Source organism: Syzygium oleosum, unplaced genomic scaffold (assembly GCF_021117445.2).
Source record: "Syzygium oleosum isolate NSW1041296 unplaced genomic scaffold, Sole_v2.1 Sole_v2.08, whole genome shotgun sequence".
NCBI classification, from domain to species: Eukaryota; Viridiplantae; Streptophyta; class Magnoliopsida; order Myrtales; family Myrtaceae; genus Syzygium; species Syzygium oleosum.
In genome coordinates, this window is record NW_026607492.1 from 6963408 (window position 1) to 6981914 (window position 18507).

General features: G+C 39.3%; 1 protein-coding gene and 1 long non-coding RNA gene across 8 annotated transcripts; both read right to left on the reverse strand.

Moving 5' to 3' along the window:
• Nucleotides 1-3278: 3278 nt before the first annotated feature.
• Nucleotides 3279-7244, reverse strand: LOC115683474 (uncharacterized). Of its 7 annotated transcripts, XR_008817113.1 has the most exons (4): nucleotides 6886-7244; nucleotides 6650-6810; nucleotides 5975-6307; nucleotides 3279-5909 (listed from the first exon to the last, which is right to left on the reverse strand). It is a non-coding gene; the product is annotated as an uncharacterized LOC115683474 (long non-coding RNA). The 7 variants fall into 7 exon arrangements; XR_008817112.1 differs by lacking the exon at nucleotides 6650-6810 and having other exon boundaries at nucleotides 5975-6322; nucleotides 6886-7241; XR_008817117.1 differs by lacking the exon at nucleotides 6650-6810 and having other exon boundaries at nucleotides 5975-6098; nucleotides 6886-7239.
• A 1078-nt stretch (nucleotides 7245-8322) lies between these two features.
• On the reverse strand, nucleotides 8323-15959 carry LOC115687330 (ATP-dependent DNA helicase DDM1). Its single transcript, XM_030612846.2, has 15 exons — nucleotides 15874-15959; nucleotides 14384-14656; nucleotides 14214-14291; nucleotides 12811-13157; nucleotides 12530-12719; nucleotides 12243-12418; nucleotides 11835-11904; nucleotides 11564-11753; nucleotides 10929-11024; nucleotides 10748-10842; nucleotides 10557-10676; nucleotides 9506-9625; nucleotides 9290-9388; nucleotides 9098-9199; nucleotides 8323-8902 (listed from the first exon to the last, which is right to left on the reverse strand). Exons 1-15 carry the CDS (start codon nucleotides 15922-15924, stop codon nucleotides 8660-8662), a joined length of 2250 nt encoding a protein of 749 aa, XP_030468706.1. The 5' UTR covers nucleotides 15925-15959; the 3' UTR covers nucleotides 8323-8659.
• Between the last annotated feature and the right edge of the window lie 2548 nt (nucleotides 15960-18507).

Sequence of the window (18507 nt, forward strand, 5' to 3'; positions counted from 1 at the left end):
GTAATATGAAGACATCACAAAAGGTTGGACGAAAATATTGTCAAAATGTTTGGCATCCTCAGACTCTATGCTAAATCTATTCAGACTCAAGGAGCATTCAGACTCATATAGTATCATCGGATCAAAAAGTTTATTCAAACTCAAGATATAAATTATATATAGCAACTGCTAGTGATTTGGCTCGGATTTCTTGTATAGAATATGATGATTAATCCTCAATTTAAAAGATTGTTTTGCAACGAACTTACTCAAAGCAAAACATCTTTGTTTGATTGATAATTGTCCTTAGACAAGATATTCTTTTCAAATGAAGAACTCTACTTATGAAAACCCAGCTTTGGTTGTATGGGTGACTGAATCAATGGGGGATTATGATTTCATCACTTAATGGCTACTCAATCTCCTTGAGGCATTCGTATCCAACGAGTTGATTGGAGAATGATCCTCTGAAGACGGTTCAACAGCTAGATTCGAAGTGGAGAAGTATAAAAGGAGATTTTGATACTGAAGAGAATTAGTGAGATCATGAATCTAATGTACCAAAGTCCAAGAGAGCTTCTACCTTATAAACTTGTCTTGGTGCACTACAGTTCTATAATTTTTAAGAGGTGTAAAAAGAGTGGCTCTAAGATTGTGAGAAGAGTAACTTTGAGATTGTGAGACGAGTGACTCTAAGATAGTGAGACCTATCAAGATTGAGTGTTATCACTTTCGTTGGTAACCTCTATTTGATTTACTAGTGAAATCCAACTAATGGATTGTCTGCGTGAAGAGTGGACGTGGGCCTGCAATAAGCCGAACCTCTATAATTTTTTTGTGCAATTTTCTCCATCCCTTAACTTTTAATTATTATCTTTGATAATACATCGCACACAAGTGAATATGATAATAGTATAATCTCACTTCAGACTCTGTCTTTACATGATATAAATCTTAATCGTATTAATTCCGCTTTAATTTGTCAAGATCGGTTACAATCACCTATTCACCCACCCCACCCCCCTTCTAGGTGATAGCTAGGTGATAGTGCTATATACTTCACTTTGTCTAAATTTTAGATCTATATCTTTGTGCCCATGATCTTATTAGCAATTGAGGCTATATGGGACTAGGGTTAATTCTCTATATTCGATTATTTCTCATACAAGACTCATATGATGCACCGCCTGAAATCTTCATGTCATTTGCTAAAGTAGCTATTGTGGAAGTAGCAACATAAATTTGAACAAGCATCCTTCCTATAATAATTCCTTTCTCCCTCTATAAACACCTATTAGTATCTTATTGTTAACTTAAATCAGGTTGTTATTTGTTTGATGTCAAAGATCATTCTTTCAAAATAAAATGGGCATGTGCCCTTTCCTTTGAAGGATGGTGCTTGCGCAACTGGGTGGTACCAAGGCTAAAAGATGCTGATGTTCTGTGGTGTGTGTACCTCTTTACTTACATTAAATTTGATGGCTTCTGTTGCAAGTTTTGCACACTGCCCGTATTATATTTATGATTCATCGAGTATTATAAATGACGGGACAACAGTTCAAGCAACGCATGCGGCTAGTGTTTTGTTACTCAATCTCTATTTTAGTTAGAGATACAGAGAGAGACAGAAAGAGAGCGCTTTTCTTATCGGGATGCGATGATGCATGCTGAAGCGCATATATAGTTTTGAAGCTCTCAGATGCATAGAAGCATTTGATTCCCTCTCAAATCCAATGTTAGGTACCAAAACCTAACTTGTCTTCACGAATTCGTTTGGGAAAAGCACCTTTTGACATAGATAGGACCACCCCCACCTTTTTCCTTCACATGCACGTACACATGCCTATAGATTCTGTGCGCACTGCTGGGCCCTATTGAGCAGCTCTAGCATCTCGGCCATATCGCACGATTGCCTTGCTTGTTTAGGTACAGAATCTGTGGGACGACCTCGACCCTCTATTTTTCGCAATTTCTATATGTGGATGGCAAAACAAGCAGGTTCGATTGGATAGAGAGATGTTTTCAAAAAAAGATTGAGACCAAAATCCATGTTAGACCAAACAAAAAGGACTTACAAGCAAAACCCAATAAAAATCAAACAGATACCTTCGGTTTGTAATTACTTCAACTAGGTTTGAACAATGACGTAAAGCTTGCACACGTAAGAAGTTTAATGTTAACTTGTTACAATCTAACCCTAAATCTGATGGCACGCAAGAATAAACAGTGCCCCCAACTTTTTGTTGGAAGATACTAAGAAAAGGTTGCGATTTGGTTCGGTTTGATTGGTAAATCGAGAAAGAATGCATACATTAATTACCAAAACACAACCCGTAATCAAACCCTAGCCTGATAAAAGGAAACACGTCGGCTTGGCTTGGTTTAGTTTGATTTGGATTATCAGCTTCCTTGTTTAACACTCGCATGACAACAGCCATAACCTCCGTTTACAGATGCTGTCAATCTTTCTAACCTATAAATTCCGTGAATCGGGATCGTAATGCATATAAATACAAATGGTACAAGCATACCATACAAACAACACGCGATGTCGAAAGACAGCTCCAATTTACACGTGGCTATTCTCCCATCACCGAAAGTTTACCGTCATAGCCAAAAGAAACCCTGTTCCGGTCCATTAAAGCAACGGCATGAACAGAAAATCATGCAAGCGAAAGTTCAAGCGACCGAAGTCTGGTCAAAGAACAGAGCAGAGTCATTATACTGTACATATAGCGAGGCATATGTGTGTAAACGGCACGGCACGACCCTCTCGACCGAGACACTGATTCTCCCAAAACTCGACGATCATGCAGTAAATTACCATGAATGCATGAGCTAAATGGTCAGAAGCAATCTCTTGGCCCAAATGATGCAGCCCAAAGGGGAGAAGCGACCGCTTTAGAAGCAACTATGTGTTTGCTCATACGTTCCAAGTAATGAAAAGGGACTCTATCGCTGGCCAAAAGGAAAAAAGTAAACGAGCCAAGCAAAGATATAAAACAACCAAAAAGACAGAAGAACTTAAGAGAGCAATCATGGAGCAATATCCAGCTGGTGATTATATCAAAACTAACACATCAGATATTCGAATACCACTCCACATTACAAGGCTAATAATACCAAGAAAGCTGGAATTAGAGCGTCACGAGGCAATCATCACCACATGAACACTTGTCCATGAACCAGCACGAAAGAGCTTGTCTGACCAGAGGGCCACATGTCCCATTATGTGTGGTAGCCATTAGCCCAGTTTCATTTATATCTTTGCAAACTCTTTTTCTTCTTTCTCTTCTTCGTTTTATGCCCTGATCATAGCTCGGCTGTTTGCACGATATGTAAAGGAAGACGAAGGAAATGGTCCAGAAGGGGATCATGACAGCCTGAGGGGTCTGCGAACCATAATGAAGTGAGGAATTTTTGTGGTCTTCAAACCGCCGAATTCGTTGATATTTGTATGTTGGTCCATACTTTGCCTCAATAACATAAGAAAAAAGATTCATTATTAGCAAATATACGACATAAATAGACTAAATATGACAGGCACATCCAAGAACGAATAGCGACTGTCGACAGCAAGTACACACAGCTCTCCAATGACTCGAGACCGATAATAGATCTAATAAAAAGCTACTGGAAGCCAATCTTCCGATGACTCGGTGTCTCTGCCTGCATCTAACTCTTATATCCCCAGATAAGGAACGGATATGCTGCCTTCAGCCAGTACAGCAGTTCACTGAAAGACCCACCAAAAAGCCCAGAACAACATTAACCTTCAAAAGGCAAGCTACTGGTGTGATTTTACCTTCTCTGTATCTCATAGCAAGCTATTCAACATCAATAATGCACAACATTAATTATTATTACCCACATAGCGACTTCAGTACTGATCATCTTCACGACCTAAGCTACCGTGCAAGCTAATATTTTGCTTCCTTGCATGCAAAGAATGCTCTACAAATGATAAAATCTGACAACGGGGATCGGATTTTCTTAATTGGGGGATAACTTTAGTCAGCTTTTAACTTGCATGTCAGTCCTCTTCTACCTCGACGAATAGCAAAGGGTAAATGTTACGCCTTCCAAATTGGCAGGATCTCCAGACACAACTTTGCTGGTAAGTGTTATGCCAACTCTATTAACAGAGTACTTACTCACGAAGTTCCCACAAAACTGATTGAAAGATAACGGGACATTGCCCAGTAGACTTTACTAGATATATGATACTATTCTGAGGTAAGTACTATAATGAAGAGAAAACCAGGGTGTACCAAACTCTGATAGGCTATATGAGATGATCAGTGAGCCAATGAACTTCCTTGCTATAGCGACACCTAGGCCAAATTAATTGGCTTCAGCTTTAGCTGTTAATTGCTCAAAAAAACAAAAAATAAAAGCTCATAAAGATGAATAGAATAAAAAGAATCCTGTGACTGGAGAGTGAGCTTGTACAAGTAGCAAGGTTCCAAGGCATGCAATAGAAAAGAATAGACAGAAACACCTAAATGTCACTGATGATGACACAAATATGGCAAACATTATAGCCCAAAATATAGCCATAGGAACAAAAGCATGCATGAAAAACTAACCAAAAATCCTAAGGTAATTCAAGCGGTTACACGACAGCACGGCCATGTGATTGGATAAACGCGTAACAGCTACAAAAGAAGACCAGGATAGGGGAGTAAGCAAATCACAACGCTTAAGCTGCAATAACACAGCAACATTGACTATATTGTACATGACTGGCAATAGGCAAAACTGTCTAAAGCTACAAGGGTATCATTAAGTCACTCAAATACTGACAAACAACTTAGCAGTCTAAATCTTGACCTAAAGAATGGGAGACCGAATGCTTTGAGTTTGCCTGCTTTCTTTATGGAATAGAGGTTCCAGGGGAATCAATGCTCTGAGCTGAAACAGCGCTTTAAGGCTTCGGGATATCTTCTCCCTTCTGCTCTTCTTCTTCCTATTGAGGTAGCTTCTCTTCTGACTTCTAGCCGGTGTCTAATTTGATCCAGGACAATCACATGATGAGAGCTGCACATTCCACCAGTTTAAAGAAGATGCTTCCATCATTGGATTACAAATTTCAGGTCCAAGGTTTGCTTTTCAATGTATGCCTAGTGAGCGAACTCCTCTACAACGATTGTGAATATTTGCAACTGACATCCATCAAATCAAACCCACTCTTTCTAGTTGAAAAGCATGTAAAATTTTCTGCAATCAAATGAACTAACCGAATCGATTGAAACGATAACCCTATAAAACTGTAGTACTAGGGCAGCACGAGATGGACCAAACTGATGCAATTCGTCCTTTTTAAGAACGATAAAAGAATGCGTAGCACACAGCGCCAAAGAGTTTGTGAACCGATCCAAGTCTGAATAAACATGATGTTGCAAAGGAGAGAAGTATCAAGTGGATTAAGCATTGATAATCCCAAGTACAGCTAGCAAGGACCTGTCTCCAAAAGGAATTAGTCCAATCATTGCCTCAGAAACATGAGAGTAGAACATTACCAGTAAAAAGACCAAAGTAGAACGGAATGTGAAACTTGTCTCTCCAGAAGAGAGAGTGGTAAAAATAGCAAACATACTCTCAGGCATACAAACTCTGACTACCAAACAGCAGGAGGAGCAAAGGAAAAGAGACATTTGAACCAATAATAAATAAATTAATGGATTAGAAATTGGTCTTAGAATGACTAGTTGTCACCGTGAGCATGTGTGTGTGTCATTGATTAGTCATTCATAAGAAGGCTTGGCAGAACATTAGCCTTCAAACAGCACATGGCTTACTGGTATAGTATCTGCCCCCTTGGTGAAGTTTCTTAGGATAATAATTCAAAACTACCTGGCACAAATACTTGAGCCAATTATTGTCAAAGATTTCTCGAGCCATCCTATCATCTCCACATCCTCAGCTTCCTATGCGTGCTAATATGAAGAGCCTATTTGTCCAAGAATAATCCATAATAAGATAAGATTCTTACCAAGGGATTGCATAAGGTAGGCTTGTACTTCTTCCTTTCCAGATCATAACTGGGTTTCTGACATTATGTGCACCGAGGACGTATTCGCCAATTTGCTCAAGTCGATTGAGAGTAACCAAAACTCCTTGACCAAGTTAGAAGGTTTCATGTCAAAATACTTAATCTACGCTCACTGGGACAGAGGTAATCTTGTCTCCTTTTTTCTGGCCAGAGCGTGCCTCGATTTTCGGAGGCATACAAGTAGAAAGTTTCCGAGGCATGCAGTCAAGGACAGCCAGAAATGACCGCAACGAAACGTCAGATACGTCAGCCCGACGAGCATGCTAAACACCACTGCCCAAAATATAGCTACAGCAACATCAGCCCCGCATCAACTTTCACACAAGATCTCAGTTTCGATAACCCGGAACACATTTGCAAATTTCTCAAATCATTTCCAGACGGACGCCGACACGACAACAAACAAACATCCGATCACAGATAGCCACGGCGGCAATCATCCCCAAATCGATAAAAAAAAACTAAACGGGACCGCGCAAATAAATCGCAATCCTCGAGCTATCATCAGAAAGCAAAGTCCACGAGCAAACAACTAGACTAAACTAGATCCAGATAACGTATAATTGATTCAGAATCATAGTAAATGGCGAAAGCAGCACTTCAGTTCAGACTCACTTTCCATCTTGGAATTCACGAGTGTGGAGCTCATTCAGGGTGCTCTTTCATCCTACGTCTCTTCAGCAATCTCTTACCAAGGACCACCGGAAAGGTCAATATTTCACCGTCGCGAACGATGCCGATCATCTAATGCACTGGGAACAACGGGACCAACGGCACTGCACGCAGCACAGACGCCTAATGCTCCGCGAGAGCGAGCGAGAGAGAGAGAGAGAGAGAGAGAGGGAGTATACCGGGTGGTGATGTGGGGGGTTTGGGAGGGAAGGGAGCGAGAGGCGAGGGCCACTGCGGCGAGACCGGAGATGGTAGTCTCTGAGTTGCTCGACGAGTTTCGAGCCAGTCATCATCATCATCTCGCGCGCACGGAAGATGACCTCGCTCGGCTCCGCTCCGATCAAAATGCTCCGGCGACGGCACCGATCACCGACGTCGACGCGCGATCGAGCCGATCGGACACGATCGATTCGATCTTCGTCTCCGTCCTCCGAACTGGATTTTGGCACTTCTTCAATAGAGTTTTAAGGACCTGATCGCGAGAAACCAGAAAAGTTGAGGACTCGATCGAATGCTTTCCAACTCAACCGTACTTGTATTTCGCGCCTAATCTTTAGGACTTTCGGATTGATTTCTCTCCATCGAAACAAAGGTGAGAACTTCGAGAGTTATTTTCACTCGACTTTTCCACGTAGGGTTCAGGACTCAATTACATTTTTCAATACAGTTTTAAGACCCAATCGCAAAAAAAAAATAAGTTTTAGGACCTAATCATACAATTGTATCGGCATTTTTTACATTATTTTTAGATTAATTTTTCCTCATTAACACAAAGCAAGGACTTCCAAGAATTTTCACTTGTAAATTTTAACTTGGGAAGATCTAGTTGGGCAGCCTTGAGCCTAGAACGAGACTCAAGAGATTCGGGCCTAGATAGGACCAAACCTTGATATTGATATATGTTAAAGGTCAAGAAGTCTTTCCACTTGAAGTGTCAAACGTTAAAGAAACGAGTTAATTAGATATTAGCTCACGATATGACTCGAATTCTTAATCTCATGTAAGACAGCGACCGCTTTACTACTGAGTTATCGCTTTTGGTGGTACAATTAAACTTATCCTAGCAAAGAGGATCTCATTTGACCTTTGCTTGAAGGAAGAGATAAAAAGTTTGCACTACTTTTGAACACTAGCCCTTTTGAGAATCGGACTATCTTCACTTCTGAAGCATTAAAGACAAAAGTAGGAAACCAAAACCGAAAACCCAAATCAAAACACGTACCAAACCCAACACCTTACTACGCATGATTTATTAAGAACGATTTTCACACTCAATGAAACATAAAACTACTCCTCAATATTACGAAAAGCCTTCCATTCACTATTAGTTCGCCCGAAACTAGCAATTTCTCCATGCTGCAGAGTCGAGAAGCAAACGCCTCGCGACGAGCTAACTACCGACACCATTACCTCATTTCTTCATCACAAAAATGGTCCGTCGAGTCCCGGTTCAACATCGAAAAGTAGAGCTTGAAGTATGACATCTTCAAGTAATCAAGTAGATACAACTTTCAGTCAGGAAATGGGAATTTGATGCCCTTGCAAGCCATACTAAACCCAAGTGTTATCAATAATACAATTTAACCAGTGTATTAATTCTGGTCAGCAGACCAGAATTAATAGTTAGGCACAATAAGCCCCAAAATAACTATGTTTCCGCACCATAAAGTACCTCGAGCTCATATAAAGGTTTGGTGCACAGTGGAAAAGCGACCCCTCCATAAGCAATTTACAAAATTCAGCTCCCTTTCTGAAAAACAGTCTATCAAAGACATTCACAAAATGAAAGAGAGCTTCCCCTGAGGATGCTTTTTCTCCAGTTGATGAGTTCCGGCCCAAGTAAAAGGGAGAACTGCCTCATAAATCTTCTAATGATATCCCAAAAAACACAACAAAAAAAAATCCCCAATGTGCCGAATAATTGAGATATGACGAGGTCTCGCTCGGTACCTTTTAGCTGTTGAGTGTTGAAAGCATGCCTCCAGATGCAGTTGGTATCACCACCTCCCAACCGGGTCCTTTGAGAGGCATAGCACTTGCTGCAGCAGCATCAGATTTCTCAGCATCACTAAGCGGACCAGCAATCAGATCACTGCGGTCCAACATCCTTTCCAGATCCTCATCGCTAATATCCGTCTGTATCATCTTATCTTCAGCGGTCTCTTCCTCTCGGAGCAATGCGAGTAGATCCTCTTCCTGTAGTTTCAAACAGATCAGCACAGATATTAAATAGACCAAGTGCGATGCAACCAACTGCTGTTTAATCAACCAACCAAATTTCAAGCAGAGCACGAGTAAAGAAACTCACAAAACATTCTCAGGCACAAAGAAGATATACAACTTTTTCTCATCCCACCATAATAAGACTTTCTAATTGAGCAAATAACATACCTCCAAGGTATTAGGCTTGTTTCTTTCTTGGTGAAATTGTCCTTTTGCAATGACCACGTGCTCCAACTTCAACTTACTAAAAGCCCTCTTCAAGATGCGGCCCTGGAAATAGATAACCTTTAGTTCTCAGCACTAAACAGAATTGGTCTACCGCTCAAAGAAAAGATCGGCGACAGGCTGCCGACGTCTAACCTCTACTGATTGCGCAGTCGCAAGCCTGTAAACATGAACAGGCTTGGTTTGGCCTATTCTGTGACATCTGTCCATAGCCTGCAGGTCCATTTGAGGGTTCTGGATTGTAGAGATAACACATTTCATATTAATTTCAGACATAGGAACATTCTACGTGTTGAATTAACTAACAAGTGAGCAATGGGGAAGCAAAACTAAAAACAGCAAGAGAAATACCCAGTCGCTATCATATAGAATGCAAGTGTCAGCGGAAGTGAGGTTTATGCCCAGTCCACCGGCCCTAGTGCTGAGAAGAAATATTCTGTAGACGCTATTCACATCATTAAAATCCTGAATCTGCGAATGGAGCATTTTATCAACGGAAGATCTCCAAGCTATTAATAATTGAAACTGAAGCAGGACATTACCAAGTAAAACAGAAAAATGACATAATTGTTTAAACCGCAATTAACAAAGCTGTCACTAACAATAACAACAGGTAAGTATGTGAGAAACCCAGACCAGGTTGGCAGAAGGTGAATCAACCAGATCAGAAGATGCTAATCATATTACTGAGACAAATTGTACTAGATGTGCACCTTCTACACAACCAACATGCAATTAGTCTGGCCAACTAATCAAATATCTTAAATGGAGGAAGTCAGTTCAGGGGTTCAATAACCTCAGGCCACCTGAGTCGCACCTTTCTACAATCACTTTATAGATTACTCAACAGAAGTAAATGATTTGCTACTATAATGACAAAATAAATAGCACACTAGCTGGTAGATGCTATCAGGTCCAGTTGTGGAGTAAAGATATGAATTTCTTAATATGATGCCATGGCCATAGCCAGCCATTTGCAAGAAAAACACAATCCAGTTGCAACAAGTCAACTAACCAGCTCAATAGATTGCACCATGGTCAGACTAACCATAAAGTCATTTACTTCTTTTCATTTATCCTGACAGAAGTTTAAATTCAGCCAGACGATGGAATAATAATTGACTAATTTGGTACGATTCGATGAACAATTGGAAAAAGCAAATCTCAGAAGAGTAGGTCATGCTAATGAGGATGGACAACTCATGTTCACACCCACTGATCCACTTAATAAAGCTATTTGTTAGGGTAACAAGTGGGGAAATCACACCCATTGAATCCACTAAAATTTGATGTCAATCCACCACACAAATGGCAGACTGAATAGTTGAGAAGTTTGTGTAGGGTCACTTATCTTGTCCTGAATGAAAGAAATTCATATGGTCAGAATGCATAAGAGGCAAACCTGTCTTTTCCTCTCATCTAACTTGACACTTCCATCTATTCGACAGACTTCATATCCTTTTTCACTGAAATAGTAATCCATTATATCGAGAACTTTTGTCCACTGAGTGAAGATCAGAACCTAAAAGAAAATGAAACATAAGTTGAGCTTGTTAACAAATCATAGAAAATGAAACAAAATGCAGACCATACTTTATGCTTGCGTTCAAATAGCTTTCCCAACAATTTATCTAGCAAACGAAATTTGCCGCACTGTTCAACAATCTGCTCGACAGGAGGATAGATACCTATTGCAAGAGCAAGAAAGAGAGATTTGTCAAGCAAAGCTAAGAAACTACCTATTTATATCCAAGGCAAAAAGAAAGAAATATACATGATCCATTAAAAGCTGACTCTAAAAGATCGGGATGGTTGCAGTTCTTGCGAAGCTGGATCATCAAATTATTAAGTTTTCCCTTCATTCCACGTCCTGCAAGTCCGAGAAACTTTAACCAATGAGGAAAACAATGACCCGAAGAGCATAGTAATTTAAATGCCAAGGTTTCAAACTACTAGACATGATTCAGGCGCGTACACCTATTAACAGAACTTGAGAAGGAAGAGAAACTGTCAAACAGTACAACAAATAAATCATTTGACAAGAGCTAATCAGATGTAACTAAAGCAAACACTTCTTGAGAGGTGACTCTAATTATCAGCAAAAATTGTCAATAACAAATAAATAACTATAACAAATATAGTCAATAAAGTGGAAAAAGATTAATGCTGGCCAATCAGGCTATTGTACCACCAAGCGCAAATATACATGATATTTCAAAAAAATATTAGATAAAAGTCCAGCTAATTAAAATGCTAATACATCTCAAGAGAAAAAACACTGCCCCACATAAATGACACGAAGACACTAGTGAAATAGGTAGAACAGGATTAGGCCGCCATTCATATTTCTTCCACAAGAATAACATAATAACCAACAAACAAAGGCAACACAAGGTTTCTGCATGATACCAATGTCAACGGTCTCCAGCAAGTGATTCTCCAAAGTCCTATTTATCAAATGATCCTGAAAGTTCCTTTGATGCTCGGTCATAGTGGCATATAAGATAATCTCCTTTTTACGAGGAAGCATCTGCTCAACATCAGCTTTCATTCTTCGGAGAAGAAATGGACGCAATATAGAATGGAGTTTTGCCACCACCTACAAGTGACAAGAAATACTAGCAACAGTTATGAAAAGAATTCCCTGAAGTACATTTGTGCTTTCTGCAAAAATACCCACTTGAGCCCTTCTTTTGTCTTCTAATTCTTCCTTCGTTGCTGCATTGCTATACTTTCCTGACAGATCAAACCTGGTTGATTCATGAAACACACGAGCCATAAGTCAATAGTATAAATATCATCACCTTAACTATAAAAACTACAACTGCAATTCGACTAAATGCACACATAATTGGTTTTAACGTCATATGAATTTTGGGGCATCCATTTCTTCATTCCTATACGGAATGCTTGACACTATGCTTAAATGATATGCATAAACAAAACCCAAAGTTCAACTCCTATGACCTATATCTGGCTCTTAATGACCAAGTTCACGGACACAATCGAGCTCGCCAGTTTCAGACTGGCATTTTTATATTGGATAAAGAGCAACGCAGGTAAAGGAGAACAAACAAAATGTACTTACCAGGATTCAAATTCTTCATGGGACGAGAAGATATCAGGTAGAATAAAGTTGAGTAATGACCATAGCTCGGCCAAATTGTTCTGCAAAGGCGTCCCAGTTAATAAGAGTTTATTTTCAGCACTCAAGAACTTCAACTGCTTCAGCAGCTTGCACTGCGAGTTTTTCAACCGATGCCCCTAAAAGATGGTAAAATAGATTAGCAAAGAAAAGCCCAGCTGCATAGTTCCATTTCATGAGTCCAGTGATGAAATAAAAGCAGCTATACGAACAACTAATCACGTTTATACCTCATCCACAACAATGTATTTCCAACTGTAGTGTCTCAAATATCTTTTTGCATCATTCATCGCAACCTCATAGGAAGTGACAATAATCGGGAAACTGGGTCCAACTGCTCGAGGCATATACTTGCGCCGCAACTCATCCCTTTGTTTCTTGTCACCATGGTATATGATCGCATTAATAGAGGGAACAAACCTATATGAACATACCCAAGGAAAGCAATGTTATGCACCCAAAAAGTAATCATGTAGATCCAGTCCCACTGTCCAAAAGTGAAGCATATTACCTCTGAACCTCATTGACCCAGTTGGACAAAGTAGAGAGAGGAGCAATTACTAAATATGGTCCATCCAACCCCTTCCCTTTTAAATGTGCAAGGAAACCGATGGTCTGGATAGTCTTCCCAAGTCCCATTTGATCTGCCAGGATTCCATTCAATCCGTTTTGCCATAATGAGATTAACCACTTCACACCTTTGACTTGATAAGGCTTCAACTTTCCACCAGTCAACAAGGGTACAAGTTTTTGCTGCTCTTTTTCAAATATTTCTCCCTCTGTCAGATTCACATCTTCTTCATTTGGACCCTCTTTTGATCTTGTCAACATCGCAGCAACCGCCCTCTTGGCCTTTCTCTGAAAAGCAAGTCATGACATTCAAAGCAATTTTAGTCATTAAAGTGCCTTATATTAGCTAGCTCTTTAGAAAGTACATGCAACAGTGCATATTCATAATTGATTGGCTGAAGGTTGATTGCATAAGAAATGCTTCCCTAAAACAAAAAAGAGGATCGTGACTCAACCAAAAAAAAGAAAAAGAAACAAAGGAGTCTATAAACAGGAAAAGGTCCATACATGGCAAAGAAATAGAAGAATAGAAGCCCAACCTTAAATGCATCGACACTTATCAATTGATTAGTGCAAGATCGTCTAAAATGCTAACAAGCACCATGGGTATGGTAAAATAATTCCAATTTGACATAAGAAAGAACAGAATAATAGGTCTTCACTTAAGGGGAAAACCAGGAACCCAGACAAAAAGACCTCAAGTTCAAAAAACCATGCATTGCATACTTATTACTTAAGGGCCTGTTTGTTTAAGATTAAGTAATAGCAAAAAATACTATTCTGCTCTCTCATCAAAATCTAAAATATTATCCAAATTTCAAAAATTACGAAAAAATTATATGTAAATCTATGTGTCGACATTCATATGTCAGTCGGAAAAAAAAATTCAAAGTAGGTCCATCGCAAAATTAAGATAAAGCCACAAATAAAAGTCTATCCAGATACACCTTAAAGAAGAAAGATTGCTGCACCTAGTACCATGTCTTCTAAATAGACATTGATTAAATTTAAAAACCAAAAAGCATATGAAGATAGCTTTAGAGTGCAGTTTCACTTCAATCACATGCGTCCTACAAAATCACCAAACTCTGAAAGGTAGAATTCATTCTAGATCAATACTAGAACTAAATTCGAGCGCCATTTGTCATTTCTTCTTGCTAAACTTCTCTGATTAGTTCATTAAAAGAATTACTACACCACAACTTGCATGAATCAAATTTAGAGAATGAAAAAACAATCCACCCATTTCACCATTTACTTAAAAGAGCTCCCCTGACAATTATAAAATGCGATATGTCTGAAAATTCTGCATTCACTTCACTTAAGAAACAACATAATGCTCACTTGATTGTATTCCGCTTTTCTTTTCCGACCGCGTCCTTTCTTTTTTTCAGTGCTCTCATTCACTTGGTCCACTTCATTCTGCATGTGCAAATTATATATGCCTTATGATTTCAGCCAAAAGAAATAGACCAGGGAAAGACGTCCAGGGTAAAAGAAGTAAAAGACTATACAAATGTGATATCATCCATTTTCTCCAGCAAAAACTCAGTGTATAGCTGGGTTTGTGTTAGAAGCTCATCAAGTTTAGTAAACTGGTTGTCATCCAGTTCCGGTGGCTCTTCGGAATTATTTTCTTGTTCTACATCTTCTTCTTTCACACGTGCGTCCAGCAACTTTACTTCCTCCTCAGTCATGGCTTTCGAAATAAGAGAAGAATCTCCATTCTTCGCAGTTAAAAGTATCTCATCCTCCAGCTTAGGGATCAATTCCTCCGTGCAATTGCCCTTCAAGTTCCCAACATGAAACACATTTTAGACAAAATTACATAAAGACAAAGCTGAACCAAATGCCCAATCTATCTCACACCAAAATATGAAAATCTAGGTGCAACAAATTAATGTCTACCAGTACATCCAGAGACAGAAATGAATATCTATACGTATACGAATTACTTAGTAACGACATTAACAAAGTTCTGAAAAAAAAAAAAAAAAATCTAGCATGAGCATGAGAGTTTTTAGTGCCATCAGCAGCTGCAAGTCATCGACACCAGAAGTGATAAATAAGTGCACGGCAAGCTAAAAAATATTCAATCCATAGGTTAATATCATAGGTGATCATCCAACTTTAGCTCATTTGAATTTTCACCACTGACCTGCCATCTGCATCATAGCAACCGCCATACACAGTATTTAAACTATCATCACTCTGTTTTCTTTCATCCAAACAGCTGAAGTTTTTGCTCGAATGGACAACCAAACATGACATGACATGGTTCACAAGAGCCCCTGACCGAACATCGACCGTCCCATGTGCAACAAAATTAGACAATATCGGCCAAAACCCAGCATCATGTGCCATGCCATTTAGCTATATAGCAAGTAGCAACATGTGATATATATATAGCTTATCACATCGTTTTCAAGGTTCAGTTGGATTTCCTATTTTTGGAAGGCCCTTGGAGCCCAAAAAACCATTTTTCAGTAAGAAATCTGGGAAAAAGACAGCGGCGCCGAAAGACGCCGCATTATCATAGCCACAATACAAGTAGAGTAAGCAACTGCGGCAGCTACCCATCAACCACTCGTACAGAAAAACAAACTACGAACAAAATATGAAGATCAACCTCACAGTCAAACTATACATCAAGCATTCGAAAGTAAACACGAGCCCCTCATACCCACAGCACCTAAATACACGAGGGACGCCTCTAAAGTACACGAAGAACTCTAAGCTCTCAGAAAGAAATGATCCATACGACGAGCAATCTCGCCACATTTTTGGCCACTCAACCAAAAAGCCAGAGAGCCATAAATAAAAAACACATCCTTTTTTTGCCTTTTCTAAGCAAGGGAAAAGGAGAGCATCCCTACAAGGCATTTGCCCATTTCCCAAAAGACGAACGACGAGGAGAAGAAGCAGCAGCAGAAGAGCAGCCAACTCAGAACAAGGAGCGCGCGCGGAAAAGCGAGAAAGAAAAAAAAGAAAAGAAAAACCATACGTCTTCCCCGAGCACCGACGTCGGCGACTCCGCAGCGGCGTCCACCTTCATCTCCGCCCCTCCGAGCAAAACCCTACGGGGAGAAACGGGGGCCAAGATCAGCAGAAATAGCAGAGGGGGAAGAACGCCGGCGGGAGACGAGCCAACCCCCCGGCTCGCCCTCGACCGCGAGCGCCGGCGGAAAAGGCCGGCGAGAACGAGAGCGAGGGAGAGCGAGGGAGGGAGAAGGGAAGCTCACCGCCGCCGCTTCGATGGAGGAGGCGAGGGGAAATGGAACGTTGCGGTGCTTCGGGAGAGCGGAAGAAGAAGAAATGGGGGGGGGGGGGGGGAGCCACTCCATAAAAGCGAAGAGCTTAAAAAAATATTTTTTTTTTTAAAAAGAAAAATCGAAGAAAAGCCTCGAAAGACATTCTTTTTTTTATCGTTTCTTTATTTCCTTTTTTTCTGGGGCGCTGCCTTTGGGCGGGAAAGTTGAGTTTGAAGGATTGCCCCCGGAGATGCCCCTTAATTACGCTGGCGCCATCGTACCTTGAGTTGACGACTTTGCCCCCCGGCGCCCCTCGGCCCACGACGTCACGTCAGAGGTATTTATTCTTTTCTTTTTAGAATGATTTTTCTTTTTTTTCCCCCCCCCCCCTCTCTCTCTCTCTCTCTTCTTTATCCATTCCCTATATAAGGTCGATTGAAACCGTTGGATGTCAATTTCTATCATTAAATTGAGTCGAGATCATATACCCAAAAAAGGATAATGATACAAACAGTCCCCGAACATTGGCCTAATATGCAATGTGGCAATGACCACATTGAACAAATTAAAAGTTCAAGAGCCACATTGCACACTGGGTAAAGCGCATGAACCATGTTGAACAAATTAAAAGCTCATGGACCACGTTGCATATTGAGAAGGGGCGGTCTGAGCTTGGACTCGAGGAGGTGGAAGGCTTGACAGAGAGAGAGAGAGAGCTCGAGATGGTTCTCTGCTTTGTGAGGCGCGAGCTGGAGTAGCCTCGAGGCCATGGCATGACTCTAGAAGAAGATACATAATGGTTGGCAGTATGCCTAGCGTGCTGTGAAGGTAAAGGGTAAAGTTTATGGACTATTTGTATCATTTTTCCTACTTAAAAAAAGGGTGCAATTTGTAATTTAAAAAGAATCAAGATAAGTAGAAGGAAATCCCTCAACTCTCGCACATGTTGATTAAATAAATGCATATTTTACAAATAAAAAAGAGAATTCACGAAAAACCTATGTACATATTTACTATGCCCTGTGGTTACTCGTAACTCTAGATTGCACATGTGATTACTCGCAACTCTAGATGGCAATCATACTTAAGATAATTGACAAATAATCTATGAATCTTTCCCCTTTCTAAATTTGGATTCAAAATTAACTATCAAGTATTCCCTCGTACGACAGTGGAAAGTACGTTTAAAAGATGAATCGAAATATTTACATATCATTATATTATCTATTAATTTAATTTCACTATTTCTATCTTCTTCACCCACGAAGCAAAGCGTGTTACCCGTTACTAGTTTGAATTGAAAATGAAATATTCTTATCTTAAGAGTTAGGTGAAGTCTTTTCGAGACAAATAAAATCTTCAAATATAACCTCTCTTTTTACCTAATAAATTTTTCCAATTTTTTTCCACACACGGTATGTGTGTTGATTACACATAAAAAGATAAAATAAAACACTGAAAACTGTGGACTTTCTTTATTTCGTTGTTCAATAAGGTAGCGAATGATAACCTTTCTGTTCAAGAATGAGTTCCTGAAACAGAAATAGATTTTTCTATTTCTGGTTCCAGGATGAATTTCTGAGAAAAGAAACCCGTTTGATAACGACAAAAAATTTCTATTTCTGGAACAAAAACCCATTTGATAACAGCACAAAATTTCTATTTCCCGAAACAAAAACCCGTTTGATAAACAACACAAAATTCTATTTCTAGGAACAAAAATCCATTTTTTAGAAATGGAATAAAATAATTAGAAAATCCAAAAAATTCCTAAAAATCTCAAAAAATTCAAAAAATCCAAAAAATATTGAAAAATTCTAGAAAAATTCATCACAATTTCCAAAAAATAAAAAAATTCAGATTTCGGGAAAATAGGAAATTTGTTGAATTTTTTCAAAAAAAATCAAAAAATCAAAAATTTCAAAACTTTATAGAATGGCTTAAAATACCTATGGCCACCCACTTTTAGTGAAATTTTAATTTTTTTAGGTGCCCAAAAAAATCAAAAAATCAAAAATTTCAAAACTTCGCAGAATAGTTTAGAATACATGTGGCCACCCACTTTGAGTGAAATTTAAATTTTTTAAGGTGCCCAAAAAAATTCAAAAACTCAAAAATTTCAAAACTTCACAGAATAGCTTAGAATACCTGTGGCCACCCACTTTGAGTGAAATTTTAATTTTTTGAGGTGAAAAAAAAAGCAAAAAATCAAAAATTTCAAAACTTCACAAAATGACTTAGAATATCTGTGGCCACCTACTTTGAGTGAAATTTTAATTTTTTTAGGTGCCAAAAAAAAATAATGACAAGTAAAAAAAACTTCACAAAATGACTTAGAATGCCTCTAGCCACCCACTTTGAGTGAAATTTAATTATTTTTTAGGTGC

Excerpts from the sequence above, each read along its gene's own strand:
- LOC115687330 (XM_030612846.2), bottom strand. The coding sequence starts at position 15,924 with ATGAAGGTGGACGCCGCTGCGGAGTCGCCGACGTCGGTGCTCGGGGAA. Across the intron at positions 11,905-12,242 it reads CATGAAGAATTTGAATCCTG|GTTTGATCTGTCAGGAAAGT; the intron begins GTAAGTACATTT and ends TGAATCAACCAG. Across the intron at positions 11,025-11,563 it reads GCTGGAGACCGTTGACATTG|GACGTGGAATGAAGGGAAAA; the intron begins GTATCATGCAGA and ends TCGGACTTGCAG.